The 17,399-nt window shown below is 37.1% G+C and overlaps 1 protein-coding gene across 1 annotated transcript in view; it reads left to right on the plus strand.

Moving 5' to 3' along the window:
* The window catches only part of LOC126190809 (charged multivesicular body protein 4b), a 30,446-nt gene extending 13,417 nt beyond the window's left edge, over positions 1 to 17,029 (plus strand). The window contains exons 2-5 of the mRNA XM_049931370.1: positions 4,261 to 4,438; positions 4,633 to 4,747; positions 4,971 to 5,103; positions 16,396 to 17,029. Coding sequence (XP_049787327.1) covers positions 4,261 to 4,438; positions 4,633 to 4,747; positions 4,971 to 5,103; positions 16,396 to 16,451 — 482 coding nt within the window. The 3' untranslated portion in view covers positions 16,452 to 17,029. The remainder of the gene's footprint in view (positions 1 to 4,260; positions 4,439 to 4,632; positions 4,748 to 4,970; positions 5,104 to 16,395) is intronic.
* Positions 17,030 to 17,399: the final 370 nt, after the last annotated feature.

Here is a 17,399-nt window from a genome sequence, read left to right on the forward strand (position 1 = left end):
TTGTTAATAATATGCTACTCAGATCTGTCATCATTCAAAGCAGCAGTTCTACTTCTACAGTGTTTTGAACCTGGAACCTTAATTATGGGCACCATCGTCATCATCATCGTCATCATCATCATTTAAGACTGATTATGCCTTTCAGCGTTCAGTCTGGAGCATAGCCCCCTTATAAAATTCCTCCATGATCCCCTATTCAGTGCTAACATTGGTGCATCTTCTGATGTTAAACCTATTACTTCAAAATCATTCTTAACTCAATCCAGGTATCTTCTCCTTGGTCTGCCCCGACTCCTCCTACCCTCTACTGCTGAACCCATGAGTCTCTTGGGTAACCTTGCTTCTCCCAAGCGTGTAACATGACCCCACCATCTAAACCTGTTCGCCCTGACTGCTACATCTATAGAGTTCATTCCCAGTTTTTCTTTGATTTCCTCATTGCGGACACCCTCCTACCATTCCCATCTACTAGTACCTGCAATCATCCTAGCTACTTTCATATCTGTAACCTCAACCTTGTTGATAAGGTAACCTGAATCCACCCAGCTTTCGCTCCCATACAACAAGGTTGGTCGAAAGATTGAACGGTGCACAGATAACTTAGTCTTGGTACTGACTTCCTTCCTGCAGAAGAGAGTAGATCGTAGCTGAGCGCTCACTGCATTAGCTTTGCTACACCTCGCTTCCAGTCCTTTCACTATGTTGCCATCCTGTGAGAATATGCATCCTAAGTACTTGAAACCGTCCACCTGTTCTAACTTTGTTCCTCCTATTTGTCACTCGATCCATTTATATTTTTTTCCCACTGACATTACTTTCGTTTTGGAGATGCTAATCTTCATACCATAGTCCTTACATTTCTGATCTAGCTCTGAAATATTACTTTGCAACCTTTCAATCGAATCTGCCATCACAACTAAATCATCCGCATATGCAAGACTGCTTATTTTGTGTTCACATATCTTAATCTCACCCAGCCAGTCTATGGTTTTCAACATATGATCCATAAATAATATGAACAACAGTGGAGACAGGTTGCAGCCTTGTCCGTACCCCTGAAACTACTCTGAACCATGAACTCAATTTACTGTCAACTCTAACTGCTGCCTGACTATCCATGTAAAGACCTTTAATTGCTTGCAAATGTTTGCCTCGTATTCCATAATCTTGTAGAACAGACAATAACTTCCTCCTAGGAAACTGGTCATATGCCTTTTCTAGATCTATAAAGCATAGATACAATTCCCTGTTCCACTCATAACACTTCTCCATTATTTGCCATAAGCTAAAGATCTGGTCCTGACAACCTCTAAAAGGCCTAAACCCACACTGATTTTCATCCAATTGATCCTCAACTAATACTCGCACTTTCCTTTCAACAATACCTGAGAAGATTTTACCCACAACGCTGATTAAAGAGATACCTTTGTAGTTGTTACAATCTTTTCTGTTTCCATGTTTAAAGATTGGTGTGATTACTGCTTTTGTCCAGTCTGATGGAACCTGTCCCAACTTCCAGGCCATTTCAGTTATCCTGTGTAGCCATTTAAGACCTGACATTCCACTGTATATGATGAGTTCCGACTTAATTTCATCCACCCCAGCTGCTTTATTGCACTGCAATCTATTGACCATTTTCTCCACTTCCTCAAATGTGATCCTATTTCCATCATCATTCCTATCCCATTCTACCTCAAAATCTGAAACATTACTGATCGTATTTTCACCTACATTGAGCAACTCTTCAGGATTCACCAGCAGTTTTCCTGACCTGTCCAAAATACTTGTCATTTCCTTCTTACCTCCCTTTCGAAGACTGCTAATTACACTCCAGAATGGTTTTCCAGCAGCTTGACCCATAGTCTCCACCCTGTTTCCAAAGTCTTCCCAAGATTTCTTCTTGCATGCTGCAATTATCTGTTTGGCTTTGTTTCTTTCTTCAACACAACTTTCTCTACCTGAGTAGACATGGGCACCATGTATATAAATAAATACTGTACCATGAGTATACAAAAAACATATTATCACTGCTAGCACAGCAGTCATAAGTATTCCACTGAATTATTCGATTCAGTGAATTCTGACCATAAATTATTAATATTTCAACAATGGAAAAGTCAAAGTGGAATAAAAACAGTATCCCCCCCCCCCACCACACACACACACACACACACACACACACACACATACATACATACATACATTCACTCAAGCACAACTCTCACACATGACCACTGTCAGTGGCTGCTGAGGCTGGACTGAGAGCAACTGCCTGATGGGAGAAGAATTCTGTGAGTGGTGGAGGTAAGGAGGAGGCTGGGGTGGAGAGGGGGATGGATAGCACAGTGTAGAGATGTGGGATAGTGCAGTGCTGCTTGTGGGAGCATGCAAGGGTGGGGTGGGAACAGGTAAGCCTGCTAGGTGCAGTCTGGAGAGTCTCTCTCTCTCTCTCTCTCTCTCTCTCTCTCTCTCTCTCTCTCTCTTTCTTTCTTTCGAGGGGGGGGGATAGTGAAAAAGTAGGGAAATAGAGGATAGGAAAAACACCAGTGTGTGTGTTGGTGGAATAGAATGCTGTAAAGTGCTGGGATTGGACCAGGGAAGGGGATAGGTGGATGAAGGACTAGTGTAGTGAGATTTCCCACCTTCACAGTTCAGAAAAGGGTTTCACTCCAGCACTTTACAGCCTTCTATATTCCACTAGCACACCCACTAGTCTTCTTCCCATCCTCTATTTCTGTCCTTTTCCACTATCCCCACCCCCCACCCCACCCCACCCCACCCCACCCCACAAGGACCCATGTAGCTCCAGGCTGCATTCCATTCAGTCTAGTCACTGTGCCCGTCACATCTGAAGAGACAAGCAGTCCCTCTCCAAATATACCAAGGATCTCCCTGAGGCTTTCAAAGACCGAAATTTCTTTCCCAGTCTTGTACAGAAACAGGATCTCCCATGCCATGTCTCTCCAGTCACCTCCCAAATTCCCACTGTCCGGTCACAAAGGAGCATTCCCCTCATGACTCAGTATCACACAGAACTGGAGCAGCTGAACCACATTCTCTGCCAGGGATTTGACTACCTCTCATCATGCCATGTAATGAATATCCTACCCATTATCCTTCCCTCCTTTCCTATAGTGGTGTTTCTCCTCCTTGTGCATCCCTACTCCATCCCTGCTTCCAGCCTCTTGGCTCATGGCTCATATCCCTGCAGTAGACTTAGGTGCAAGACATCCTCCCACCGCCACCTACTCCAGCCCAGTCACAGGTGTCACCTATCACATCAAAGGCAGGGCTACCCGTGATAGCAGTTATGTGATCTACAAAGTAAGCTGCAACCAGTGTACTGCTTCCTTCATGGGCATGACAGCTGACAAGCTATCTGTCGACATGAGTGGCCACCAACAAACTGTGGCCAAGAGACAGCTAGATCACCCAGTTGCTCAACACACTAGGCTTTCATTAGCCCTTGCCCTTCACCAAACTGTCCCCTTTCATGGTCCAACACACCCACATCTTTTCCCATCTTCTGTTTATCTCCTTTTGTGCTTCCCTCCCTCAAACCTCTTGACTGCAGCTAGCAGTCCTACACTACCCCCACCATGTTCCTGCATGCTCCCACAATCAGTAATTTACCACCCCCCCACCCCTGACCTCATATCCCCCCTCCTCCCTGCCCCAGCCTCCTCCTTAACCCCACCGTCCACACATTGCTTTTTCCGTTGGTCGCAATTTGCTCTCAGCGACCAGAGGCAGAGGTCATGTGAGTGTAAGGTGTGAATGTGTGTGTTCATGCACTTCATACTTTAGAAGAAGGCCGTTTGGCCAAAAGCTCAAATGTGTTGCACTCTTTTTGTTTTGGCTGGCTGCAACTCGAACATCTTCTTTATGTAGTGTGTAGTAGTCTGTCCTTTTCATAACTATTAACACTATACTTGTTTATTGAACTAGTTTTCGAAATTATTCTGAAGAGTAGTTTCACTTCTATAGCAACAGTCGTAAAGAGCTTTTTCTCTGTTTCAAATTTGTAGAAGTATAGACTGGTAAGTTAAGTCTGGAAAACATTCTGGTTGAAACACCACGTGAACCTCCAACCATGTACACTCCTATACTATTCCCTTGTCTCCTTGTCCAGCTGCTTATGTACAAGGACAACATTTTGTACTATTATTCCTGTGTAGAAGAGATTATATACATGTAATTTATTATATGAAAAGCTTATCGTTCCAGTTGATGTCATCTTTAACTTCATTTTTATTATAGCGGCTATACAGGCACTCAAGAGAAAGAAGCGCTATGAAAAACAGCTGCAGCAGATTGATGGAACGTTATCGACAATTGAGATGCAACGAGAAGCTCTTGAAGGAGCAAATACCAACACTGCAGTACTCCAGACAATGAAAAGTGCCTCTGATGCTCTTAAAGCTGCTCATCAGCATATGTAAGTGTTTACTTTGTGTTAACAGAATTTGTGAAGGATGGCAGATTATGTATAACAGGCACCATCATAATCCTTGTTTTTTCCCCAAGTAAAATGAATTCATAGGTTAATTAGTAATAAAATATTATTGCTGTTGCAGTGTTTCTTATGTGGAGGATCATTTTACTAATACAAATTCCATTGCCTTTTAACAGGAATGTTGATGATGTGCATGACATGATGGATGATATTGCAGAACAACAGGATGTAGCAAGAGAAATCTCAGATGCTATTTCAAATCCTGTTGCATTTGGACAGGATGTTGATGAGGTATGTAACACATCAGAAAAAAGCATTCTGTTTAATGAAGCTATACAGTAATTCTTACTGAAAAATTGTGTTACTTGTACCATTGTTGTACAGTCTGTAACACAAAAAGATGTTCTGAATGGTCAGATAACAAATGGTGTTGCCCCACTGGTGGAAATGATGAAAAACATACCATTAGGAATATTAGTAATATTTTGTCTCAAATCATGAATTTTTGATCCAGGATGAACTCGAACGTGAATTGGAAGAATTAGAACAGGAGGAACTGGACAAAAAGTTGCTCGACACACTCCCAAGCACAGCAAAGGAATTGCCCGAAGTGCCGACAGAAGAAGTTGCTACGAAACCTAAAGCCAGTAAGTTATTCTGTAATCACATGTTCAGCTTACCTGTCGGATATTTAAGCTAATTATAGAAGGAAAGTTGCTACTCACCGTATAGCAGAGATGCTGAGTCGCGATAGGCACAACAAAAAGATTTACACAGTTATAGCTTTCGACCATTAAGGCCTTAGTCAGCAATACACACACACACCACACACACTCAAACCCAATGCAACTTGCACACATGTCTGCAGTCTAAGATAACTGAGACTAGTTTGGGATGCTATAGAGAGGAAAATACAGTTTTATTGGTTACACTTTTACTCAGATATGTTTCACTGTTGTTCAGCTATTACCCGTGGATTCGTTTAGCTTTGTACAAGAAACAAGTTATCTTGAAAATACATACACACGGGCATAGTCATAAATCTTACTGAACAACTGTCTTTTTAATTGTGGTTGTATGTAACTCAGTGTGTCTTCTTTACAGTAAGTAACAATCTTACCTTATTCCTATGTTGTTGGTTTTACTGAACATTTTGTAGGATGTGTACTGTAGCTCCACTGAGTTGTTTATATGGGTTTCTTTCATATATGGAACACACTTAGTTTTTCTACCTTTTATCATCTAATAATACTTTTATTTTAATATCCTTTTTATTACCAAATTAGATCTTTTAATTGTATTTTTAAAATGCGATTAATTGATCTTCCTTTCCCACCCTTGTGTTTACTTAGCTACTATTAACATAGTGTCCACTTGTTTCCAGATAGGCACATAAGTTAAAATTTTCATTGCTGTTCTTTCTCATAAGTCAAAAAATTAATTATTTAGGTGAATCAAACAATAGAAAATCCAGGATGGAATGTAACAATATTATGAAAAGGAAAGTTGCTACTAACCATATAGCGGAGATGCTGAGTCGCAGATAGGCACAACAGAAAGTTTGTCACAATTAAATAAAGCTTTTGGCCATTCTGGCCTTCATCAACAAGACACACACACACACACACACACACACACACACACACACACACACCTCAATGGCCAAAAGTTTTATTTATTTGTGACAGCCTTTTTGTTGTGCCTATCTGCGACTCAGCATCTCCACTATATGGTGAATAGCAACTTTATTTTTCATAATATAATTATTTTGATGGTAAGTTGTAAGCTTGGAGTGTTAAAATTTTAAAAAATTACTTTCTGATTCAGCTTACTTTGTTGGCATTTGACTTGGTTCACAAGGGGGCAGTATTACCCAGTCACAATATTATTGCACTTGGCCTTCTGATTACATAATGGCTTTCTCATTCAGAAATGCCGTTTAAATTTGGTTAAGAAGGTGAAATTTCTACTATTCCGGTTACATGCTGACACATGATAAGCCAACAGACACACTTTCACTCCAAGGTGCAATAATATTGTGGTCAGCTTACAAGTAAATATCAAAGCAGTGTGTTTTGTGTACAAAGAAATAATTGATTGGAACAGAACTAACACTAAAACAGCAGCAATAACAAATAAGTTGAAAGAGAACAAAAACTGCTTGTGGCTCACAAATTTAAAATCAAGTACCATATATTTTCAACTCCTAAGCAAGAAGATTTGAAAATCTGTGGTGCGTACCTTAAAGCGACTGGACATCATTTTAACCATAATTCAGAAAAAATAACAGATCATAATGCTTTCTGTGTAAAAGCAGCTCAAACAGTCACATTACAGTAATGTGACTCATCGTCATTGACGGCACAAGCAACAATAGAAGCTTTTTAACATCCACTGCTTGGTAAAGTCCTGTTCTATACTTTTTATGCGTTACAGTCATCAGGTATATGTTTACATGTTACCCCTACATGATTTATAATGCCAAAATATTCCATTAGGTCATTCTCTTGATTTTTTGTATCTCTTGAAATCTAGCAAAGAACTTCTATGGGCTATGTACCATCTACTCTCCTGGTTACATGTCGCACCCTCTCACATTTCATTTTAATTACATACATAATTACTTCTTTTGCTTCTCCCTGCCCCTCTCCCATTTTCTTAGTTTTTCCTGTTTCTCAGTGATTTCTAACATTTCTTCATGCTCATTAAGAAGCCCTCAATATTTGATTGGTTCTTGCATTATAAGTCTTAATATTTCATTAGTAATTTACTCAAGTTTAAGTGGAATACTTACTCAGTGAACCAGTGTACTTCTATGGGTCATGATTAATTAATTAGCAGTTTGAATTATGTCAAACTGTACAGTGATTTTTTTGTGTGTGTGATTTTCATCAATGAAGTAAGTCAAGGGCCAGGATGGCTCCTTTGAAAAGAAGGCCACTCATTTCTGTCTCGATTCTGGTCCTGCTTGAGCTTGTGCTTCATCTATAATGAAATCTTTATTGACCACATGTTAAACAATAACCTTCCCTCCATCTTTCATGACCTGCATTTCTGATCAAATGAAAAGAGAAAACTGCAACTCACTGGACATTGAAGTGTATCTGTTGATGGAGACTATGTTGTGTAACAAAGCGAATTTTTGTTCACAAAAATATTTGATTGCTTTTTACTACACTTATTAAATGACATTCCCTAATGACGCTATTGTCTTTAGGAAACTATCATTTTAGATGAATGATAGATGAACATAGATAAAATAGGAAAATAAAACAGTAGTATTTATTTACAGTAATTTAATGTGTTGCACATAATGATACAGGTGATGGGAAATTGGATAGTTACAAATGTGATCAATCACATTTTTCGAAAACCAGTAAGTCAAGCGTAGTCGACTTACTTGTGAACTGCCACATGTCAACCATTTTTGATTGCTGCCACTGATATTTCAGCTGTTTGTGCTAGTGTGGTACTGCTTTTAGTGTATGTACAGTGGGTTAAAATATCAATGAAAGAAAAAGTGCTTCATAAATCCAGTTCTTCAAGCCTAAACCAGAATCGGTAGACATAGACCCACAAGCTGTTTAGCAGAGTGTTGCTGGGTTCAAAGAAGGAACAGCTGACTTCTATGCTTCCTGTGTGAGAATACTGCAGTGAGTCACCAATCTGTTGTGTAGAACTGACTGTTTTAGGGACATTAAAAAAAAATATTTTATTTCGTGGACAATGTCAGCATGTGGGGTTTCTTTTTTCCCTATTTCTGTATTATTTTTTGGCTTATTTTGGTATTTGTTTCTGATAGATAATTCTTGAAGTACCATGTGTACTTTATTTTTCTCACACACTTCATTGTTTTACAGTATTTATGTTGGAAATAAAAATATTTCTATCAAGTGCATCTTATTGACACCAGTGTCATATTCATTTACATTATTACGAAAAAGGAAGTAACATTTACATAAAACCTAGTAAAGATAATCAGTTAAAAAAAACCTCTGTAACTATACACATGGAAGTTTTTTAAAAGAAATCTTTATCATATCTTCAAAGTTATTTTGAAACATTATTCCACCAATCTATCAACACGATAGTGCATATTTTTTTCTGTTTTGTGGATGGTATTTTTCTGTAAGAGGCTACAGACTACTCTCACTGCTTGATATAAATACTCATATGTGACAACAGTGATATTTGTGTGACGACATGTATCATGCACTGCAATTCGCTGATAGAAGCAAACTGAGTAGACACTATTTTCATCTACCTTTTATTTTTTAAAGTGCCATGTTTGGGTTTTCTTGTATTGAAACTTATGTACTAAGAAAATATGAGGTTTTATTGATGCACTGCATTAAAGGTCTTTCAAAAACACATCATTTCTGGTACGTTTCGTTGTGCATGCAAAAGTGCCAGGAAATGTGAAGTTGCTGATTAAAATTGTTAACCTGAATGTATTTCATTGCAAGGAGGAGGGTACTGTTGTTTTACGCCACATCCAGAGCCACAGTTTTTGAGGCAGGAAATTAACTGTTGTCTTAAGCTTATATACGAACTGCAGCCTTGAGAAGAATATGAAAATGCAATTTAAACTTTCAGTGACTATCGGTTTCCAAAATTAGTAAATTGCTTCCCTCAGATTTATATTTGTACTAGCTGACCCGACAGACTTCGTCCTGTCAAAAAGATTTGTAATATGGCAGTTTTTTTGCCTACGTATTTAAAAAAATTCTCCTGAACAGAACCGTCACCCTGGTGATAGGGCGTTGTGAATAAAAAATAATTAAATAAAACATATATAAGGATTTAAAAGTAAGTAATCGCTTTATTGTTAATCATGTGAATCATAATTATTATTATTATCATTGTAGTGCTTTGTGGTATACGATGTTTTTTGTTTGATTACCTGGCGCATAGATAAACAAATCTGATGGTTTTCCAACACGGGAACAGGCAACATACAATTGACCATGTGAGAAACATGGGTTTTCTAGATTAATACCACAAACACTTAATGATTGCCCCTGGGACTTGTTTATAGTCATAGCAAAAGCAAGCCGCACTGGAAACTGTAGTCGTTTAAACTCAAATGGCACATCAGTCGGAATCATTGGGATGCGCGGTATGAGAACATCTTCTCCTTTATACTTTCCTTTGAGTATAGTTGCTTCTATCACATTGTTTAGTAATTTTTTTATCGCTAACCGTGTACCGTTGCAAAGACGCGGTTGGTTGATATTTCGCAACATTATAACCACCGATCCAACCTTTAATTGAAGATTGTGAGGTGGCAATCCTGGCAAATCCAGCGAGTTTAAAAATTCCGGTGGATAGTTGACTACATCATCTTGATTAGTAGCCGAATCAACTGATTTATATATCCTCAATTCGCCTGTAATTTGTTCTTGAATTTTGAAATTTAATTCATTTACATCTATGTTTTTTGCAGCCAGTATAGCTCGTTCGCTCAACCAATCATGGTTTCTGTAATTTTGAGAAACATCTGGAAACACCTTCTGAGTAAGTTCATCTTTTGATCGAGTTAACTGACAAAAACTTTGAGGAAAGTTAATGCAGCCAGTCAACATGTCTATAGGAAATTTGCCATTACCAATGTCAATGAGTTGTTTAGAGAATATGTTTCCAGATTGGTCATTTTGCAACTCGACATGCATATTCTTGCTTAAATGAAGTACTTTGACATGTTTCCACAAATTGGAGGACTTTAGACATGCATTGAGTTCATCAGCTGGCGTTGATCGTGGAATCACTGGCAATGTTTGACGAAAATCTCCTGCTAATAAAATCATTGCACCACCAAATCGGTTATTATTGCTCCGTAGATCTTTTAAGGTTCTGTCTAAAGCCTCCAAAGATTTTTTATGTGCCATCGTGCATTCATCCCAAACAATCAATTTACATTGCTGCAAAACCTTTGCCATTGCAGAGTTCTTCGAAACGTTGCAGGTTGGAGTTTCATTGCTTTGCATATTTAATGGCAATTTTAGTGCTGAATGGGCTGTTCGACCACCTTCAAGCAAAGTTGCTGCGATTCCCGACGAAGCGAGTGCAAGTGCAATTTTATTTTGTGAGCGAATTGTTGCTAATATTAATGAAATCAAAAAAGTTTTTCCTGTACCACCAGGTGCATCTAAGAAGTAAATCCCTCCAGTTTCATCATTTGTTACTTTCATAAGAGTTTCAAATACATACTTCTGTTGTTCATTTAACAGTGGAAGATTTGTTTGAATTAATTCTTTCAAAGCGTTGAGATCATACAGTTTTTCTCGATGCAACTCTTGGTTAAAAGCGTCATGCATTGGACGATTGGACGCGGTCAGGCCTAATTGAATTAATAGTTTGTTTGACATTATCAAGCACATGTCCTCAATTGAAATCAATGCTTCATTGTAAATTTCTTCACTGATTTGTATATTTGGATTTCCCATTCTATTCCGTATTTGATACAAAATATCATCACACATATAATCTTTGTACTTGATCCACAAATCAATTGGGTTTGATGGGAAGCATGTAGATATGATTATAGAAAACAATGTTCGTATTTGATGAGCGTGTGATGATATTACAGCATCATTGAGAGTTTGCTCCCAATGAGCGTCATTTTCAAGCAATTGCAAACGTTGACAGGCTTCTCTGTAGGATCCACACAATTCACCATGAACAGTTCGTAACTGTTGGAATGATGTTGGGCCACGTACATTGACTAATAGCAGTCGTAAATAAAAACATTCATCATTGCTTGGATGTACTGAATAAATCCGGCCAATCGCATCGGTGGAATATACATCTGTATATCCTGGAACTGGTTTTCCTTGTTTCCGTCGTATAAATCTCCTTGAGGATTGATTCCAGGTATAATATTTTGGCATTTCAGAATATAGCAATGTTTGTGCGAAATGATCGTTTTGGCATGTCTCAAAAAAGCTGGTTAATGTAGTAGATGGTGGCTGAGCAGCTCTTTGTACTGCGTTCTGTGCTGTAAAATACACTCTTTGTCCATTTTCTAAATGCACAGCTAAGTGAACAACAGAAGGGTGTGTCTCATGAATAGGAAAAGAAAATATTCGCCAAACTGCTTCATTACTACTGACATAGCGGCCCATTTGGTATTGGGTAACTTCATCATTGGAATTCTCTGCACCAATTCCAATCACAGCCATATCACTCCCTTTGGTTACATATTTGCAAATGTATTTAATAGAGTTCACTGAATGGCAAGATTCAACGTTGATGTGCGCTTTGAATGTCTTTGATAAAATGGGTGAATATGGAACAATCCAACGATTATCTATTTCAATATCTTGTTGATTTAATTTGACAATTGTTGATTTTCCATTGTCTGCTGTCGATCTGCGACGATACAATGGATAACCGTCATTACCAGTAATTGTTTCCGATATTAATGTCCGTGGATATCGTTTTGAACATTTACCATCCATCATACACGGTGAATTTTGATTAAGAGTTCCACAGGGACCATGTATCATGTTTTTGATAACTACCTCATGCAATCCAGGATCTACTTGTACATTAGGGATTTCAGCTGGTATCACTGCATCAACTTCATTTGGCCTTATCTTTTCAACCAACCAAATCAAAATGTGTGCATGTGGCAATCCTCGTTTCTGCCACTCCACAGAATACATCCAGCAGCGTGTCTCACCAAACACATTATGTTTTACGATGAAATCCATTAAAGATTTCAACTTTTGTCTAAAGACTCTGGCTGTAATATCATGACGATCAATGGGTGATTGCCCAGGGAATAACTCCTGCTTGATTTCTATCCATTGCGGATTGCATGTAAATGTGATGAACAAATCTGCTGTACCATAATGACGAACATACGACATGGCATCTTGAGCATATTCGTGCATATGCCGAGGGCTTCCGATGTATGTTGCTGGAAGAATAGTCATCCGACCGACATTCTGTGCATTTCCATCAGTATTAATCGCATCTCGAAGGTGAATATACTCTTCAGATCGGAGTTTGGTTTGATTCAACCTGATGAATGTTAATCTCTCCGTTTCAATTTTTACATACATGTCAACAACATATTTGTGATATAATCGCCGACATTTCAATATGTGATTTTCTTCATTTTCCCGAATCATTAGGCGGTATGAATAATAGTTCATTGAACTGACTTTTTTGTTGGTTTCAGAACCTGTAAATAGATTTTCTTTTAATAACATTCAAATATAAAATTAAAATACATAATATAATGACTGAGATATTATCGCCATAGCTAAATTAATATTTTAGTTACCTGTAATGGGATTTATCATTTTTATTGAGAAATCGTAGCCATCTTCACCTTGCCAAAATGTAATGGGATATTGCAGTGCATCATATGAGCGGTGTGTTTCCTTTATACGTTGTAATTGATCATTCCGACGATGTAAAACAATATCACGGGATTCCAAGTTTTCTCCAACTACAACGATAGCAACTTCATCAATAGTTGGTGCATTAAAACGTCTTGTATGTTGACCTGCAGGTGTTTTATCAGCTCTGATTACAATTTTGTGATTATCGGATGGCATCAGATCCAGGGCAGTTTTAAACAATATAATCAATTGATTGTGTTGATGAAATAAAGTTTGTAATTGTTCTACAATAGACCTCTTTACTAAATTGTTATGTGCACAACGCAGATCAATTTCTTGTGGTGAATTGCCCATAAAATAAATTTGCAGGAATTTGTTGTCGCTATCTGACACTGGTAACAGTGAACCTGCTCTGTGATATATTTGCCCTTGTATCTGTAAATAAAATAAAATATTATGGTGTGGTATAAATTAATGGATTGTCAGTGATCAAACTTAAATAATATTTGATCTTAAAAAGTATATATTTAGTTTGAACTAATATCTATCAAATATAAAATATAATAAAAGTGTCACTGAAACTGAATCACCATATAATATGATGACTAAGTGATATATAAGTGATTAAGAAATTGAAGATTAGTGACACATCTTAACTTTTGTGACAGAAAATTTTGTTCGCTAAAATAATTATGAGTAACTGCTATAATACATACCTTGAAAGTTGGCATAAAATTTTCCCGAACTACATTTGTTGCCCCAAATGAAGTCATTTGAAAGCAATTGTTATATTGTTGGATATGTGTCAAAAAGTGTATAGAATCTGTTCCTATTCCTGAAACCAATGAGTACAATGGTTCTGGTGGTGGGTCCAATGGTATCAATTTCACTTTACCATTTGCGCAACACAATCCATTGGCTTCGTTTTTGTATTTTAATGCCTTACAGTGTGAGCAAACCGAGTTCATAGAACCAATAACAACACATTGGTAGTTACTGTAGTCAATTGACACATCGTAACTGAAAGCAGCTCGATTCAAACTTGCGCGATTATTAGTTGAATGTCGCGCTCGCGCTTCACGCGTTTGTGATATCCGAATTCTTTCACGTTCATTTCCGTCGTCACGTTCTTGTGCCGTACGATTAGATCGGTAATTAGCTTGGTTTGTAGCATTTCTGGTTCTTCTACCTAAATTGCTTCGTCTTATAGGAGGCATATCAAATATAAATTAGTTTTTCACTAATCACGAACTAAACAAACACTAACTAAGTAAACACTCTGCACAAAACACGAATTTGTTTCGTGTATCAGTTGACAAAAGCTAACTCAGTAGATTAGGTCACAGACAACTTTTTTTTTTTTTAAATTTTATATGACTTGAAGTCAAATCCTTTTAAGCCGTACGAATTGTAATTTAGATATTATAAAAATAATAAAACACTGTTGGTAACGCGATTTTTGTTTGACTGATGTAATGACGTGGAAACTGATGCATTTTATCTCGCGTGCCGAAAAAGAAACGCGAGTTTCGGAACGCGACATTAAACTTCTCCAACTATGTATTCTGTGCTCCAACGCACACACGCACATTGTTTTGATAGATATGATCTTTGACGTTAGGAACACACCTACATTGCTTAGACAACAGTGAGTGCTTGTAATTTAATATGAACTTTATACCATAGCAATAAAGCTCAAATTGACTACGTTTTAGTTACAAATCATTTGTATAGGAAAAAGAAAAGGGCTATTTTTAGGGTTTTTCCAGCAATAATTCTAATTTTTCTCGCCGTAAAAACCATCCTTGAACTTCAACGAACATTTTAAAAAAAGATTTGGCCAAATTGGTCGAGGCGTTGTTGAGTTATGCGCTTACCAACACATTTTGCGATTCATTTTTATATTATAGATACAGCAATGAGGAAAATGTCAAATTTTGTGACGTTTTATATAAACCACTAATTTCACATTACATCAACTAAAACCATAAATTTCACATTATATTTCACATTATTGTTTACATGAAATTTTCCTGTCGCTAACTATTGTATAAGTCCATGCACTTTAGTCACATTGGTTACACCATATGTTACAAAATTTTCGCAATTGCACCAAGGGTGAATGGATTAATCTAACACTCAATACAGAATTCTTTTAAGAATTGTGAAAATAGTAATGTACAGGAATTGGAGAAAATTGCAACTTGCATGATTTAGCCAGTCTGTAGGAAGACTTGAAGGAATACTGAGGTGTGTTGCTTATTGTTTGTCAGTATGAAAAAGATGGTGATCTTACTGAAAGTTGTTCTGTAGATTTTATGAACTGGTAAACTTTATTTCTACTGCTTCCATTGCAATTTATTAATTTATTTAATTTTTAAGAGTTCCGGAAGAGTCTTCTCATCTCACTCCTTTTGCAGAGAGAATAGAAAAAATGACCTAGCAGTGATACAAAGTGCCTCACACTCTGTATGGGGTAGTCATAAAGTTGTAATTATTGCTTTGGGGAAAAATGTTAATGTAATTAATGTTTCATTTGTTTTCAATTCCATGTCTGTAGTCCTGGTACAATAATCTCTAGCATGCCACTAGAAGAGCCTAAACAAAATATTAATAGTTAAAATTGATTTAAAAAATATTAATTATGTTACTTTGTGTTTTGAAGTGTTAATTAAAACTTTGACGTCCCACAGACTTTGTAGTGGTGCATGGATGTGGATATGAAGCATTATGTAACCATAGGCAGAGTGATATGAATATAATAGAGGGAAACATTCCACGTGGGAAAAATATATCTAAAAAGAAAGATGATGAAACTTACCAAACAAAAGCGCTGGCAGGTCGATAGACACACAAACAAACACGAACATACACACAAAATTCTAGCTTTCGCAACCAACGGTTGCCTCGTCAGGAAAGAGGGAAGGAGAGGGAAAGACAAAAGGATTTGGGTTTTAAGGGAGAGGGTAAGGAGTCATTCCAATCCCGGGAGCGGAAAGACTTGCCTTAGGGGGAAAAAAGGACAGGTATACACTCGCACACACACACACACATATCCATCCGCATATACACAGACACAAGCAGACATTTGTAAAGGCAAAGAGAGAGTGAGGTATTGTAGTATAATATTAAGAGAAAAATGCAATTTTTATTTTAAAGTCTTACAGTGCAATACTTCACCCTGACAATTCATCACAACCTGCAGCACTATATTTTAATAGAACATACACATCCATCGTAATTTTCTGTTTCATCTCACGTCATACTCCCTAAAAATTGTATGTTGTAGATACAGCTTAACAACTGCATAAAGTTTGGATTCAGTACTGTTATTAAAGTTCCACGGAACTCACTGGAATTTGCTAGAAGATCCTCAGTGAAGAAGTATCCGACATCATGGTTTGACATTAATGAGTCATTGCAGTTGTACAACAAGAACTCACCTGATGGTTCAGATGAGATTAAAATATGTTTAAACTTTTCCCCCAATTTTCAAGTACCTGTTGCTCCCAGGTTAAATAGAAGTAAATGCATTCTAATATTGCTACTTTATAACACTAATTTAAATTACATGTGTTATTTCAGAGCAACGTGTGGATGATGATGATGACCTAGAAGAGCTCAAAGCGTGGGCCTTGTAAAGATGAAAAATGGAGGGCTTCATATATAGTGCTTCGATGACTGTGGTTCTTGGAAGTCTTTCCTAGCCTGCTTCTTAATTCTGCCAATTAATTTCTGCCATAACGGTAGCTATTGACAACTGTATGTGATTGGATATGGCGCATATTGTGGCAGTGTATATAACTCACAGAATCAGCTCCTATATTTTTGATTGTGAACTATTAACATTAAAGCCTTACGTGGTAATTTTTGCTAATGTATTATAGATTTTATTTAATGAAGAATGTGATATGATAGCAATTTGAAATGTCATTAAAAATAATGCTTTCAGTCTGGGTAGTAAAATATCTCACTCAAGTGCCAGGTGGAAACATGCAAGGTTGCAGCCCATGTCAGTATTTGTTGGGAATCCTGCTTTTGTTGTTAAGAATTTGTAGCACACCTTGAACTCACTTTACGGTAAATTTTTAGTTATAATTCCACATCACTGAAGATTTAATGCCAGTCAGAAATGTGTTGTTATATGAAGATTTGTCATTTATGTACTTTAATTTTCTTCCTCTAGTTATCAAATAAAGATTTTATTTTATATTTTTCAGATATATGTATATATTTCATGGACACATTACTTTCAGCTCTGTTTACTGATGTATATCTTGCTGTATTGTAAGTAGATATTACTGAAAAACATTATTTTTATATTGAAATTGTATTTATGAGGCACAGAGCACAAAATTCAGCAACTTAAAGTTATATTGTCCTACTCGTACTAATAGCAGTGAGAGTTTGCGAGAAATTTTATTATGAATCATAAAACTGGAAAGATAAGAAACTGAAAAAGTTAGTAAAAACTTTCAAAACATTTAAAGCAAAATAACAATATTTCTGCTATATTGTGTGAGTTTTACATGTTTGAAGAATTTCATCATGTCACTTGTACAATCTTGATTTGTATGTTTGACCACTAC

Source organism: Schistocerca cancellata, chromosome 6 (genome assembly GCF_023864275.1).
Source record: "Schistocerca cancellata isolate TAMUIC-IGC-003103 chromosome 6, iqSchCanc2.1, whole genome shotgun sequence".
Lineage (NCBI taxonomy): Eukaryota > Metazoa > Arthropoda > Insecta > Orthoptera > Acrididae > Schistocerca > Schistocerca cancellata.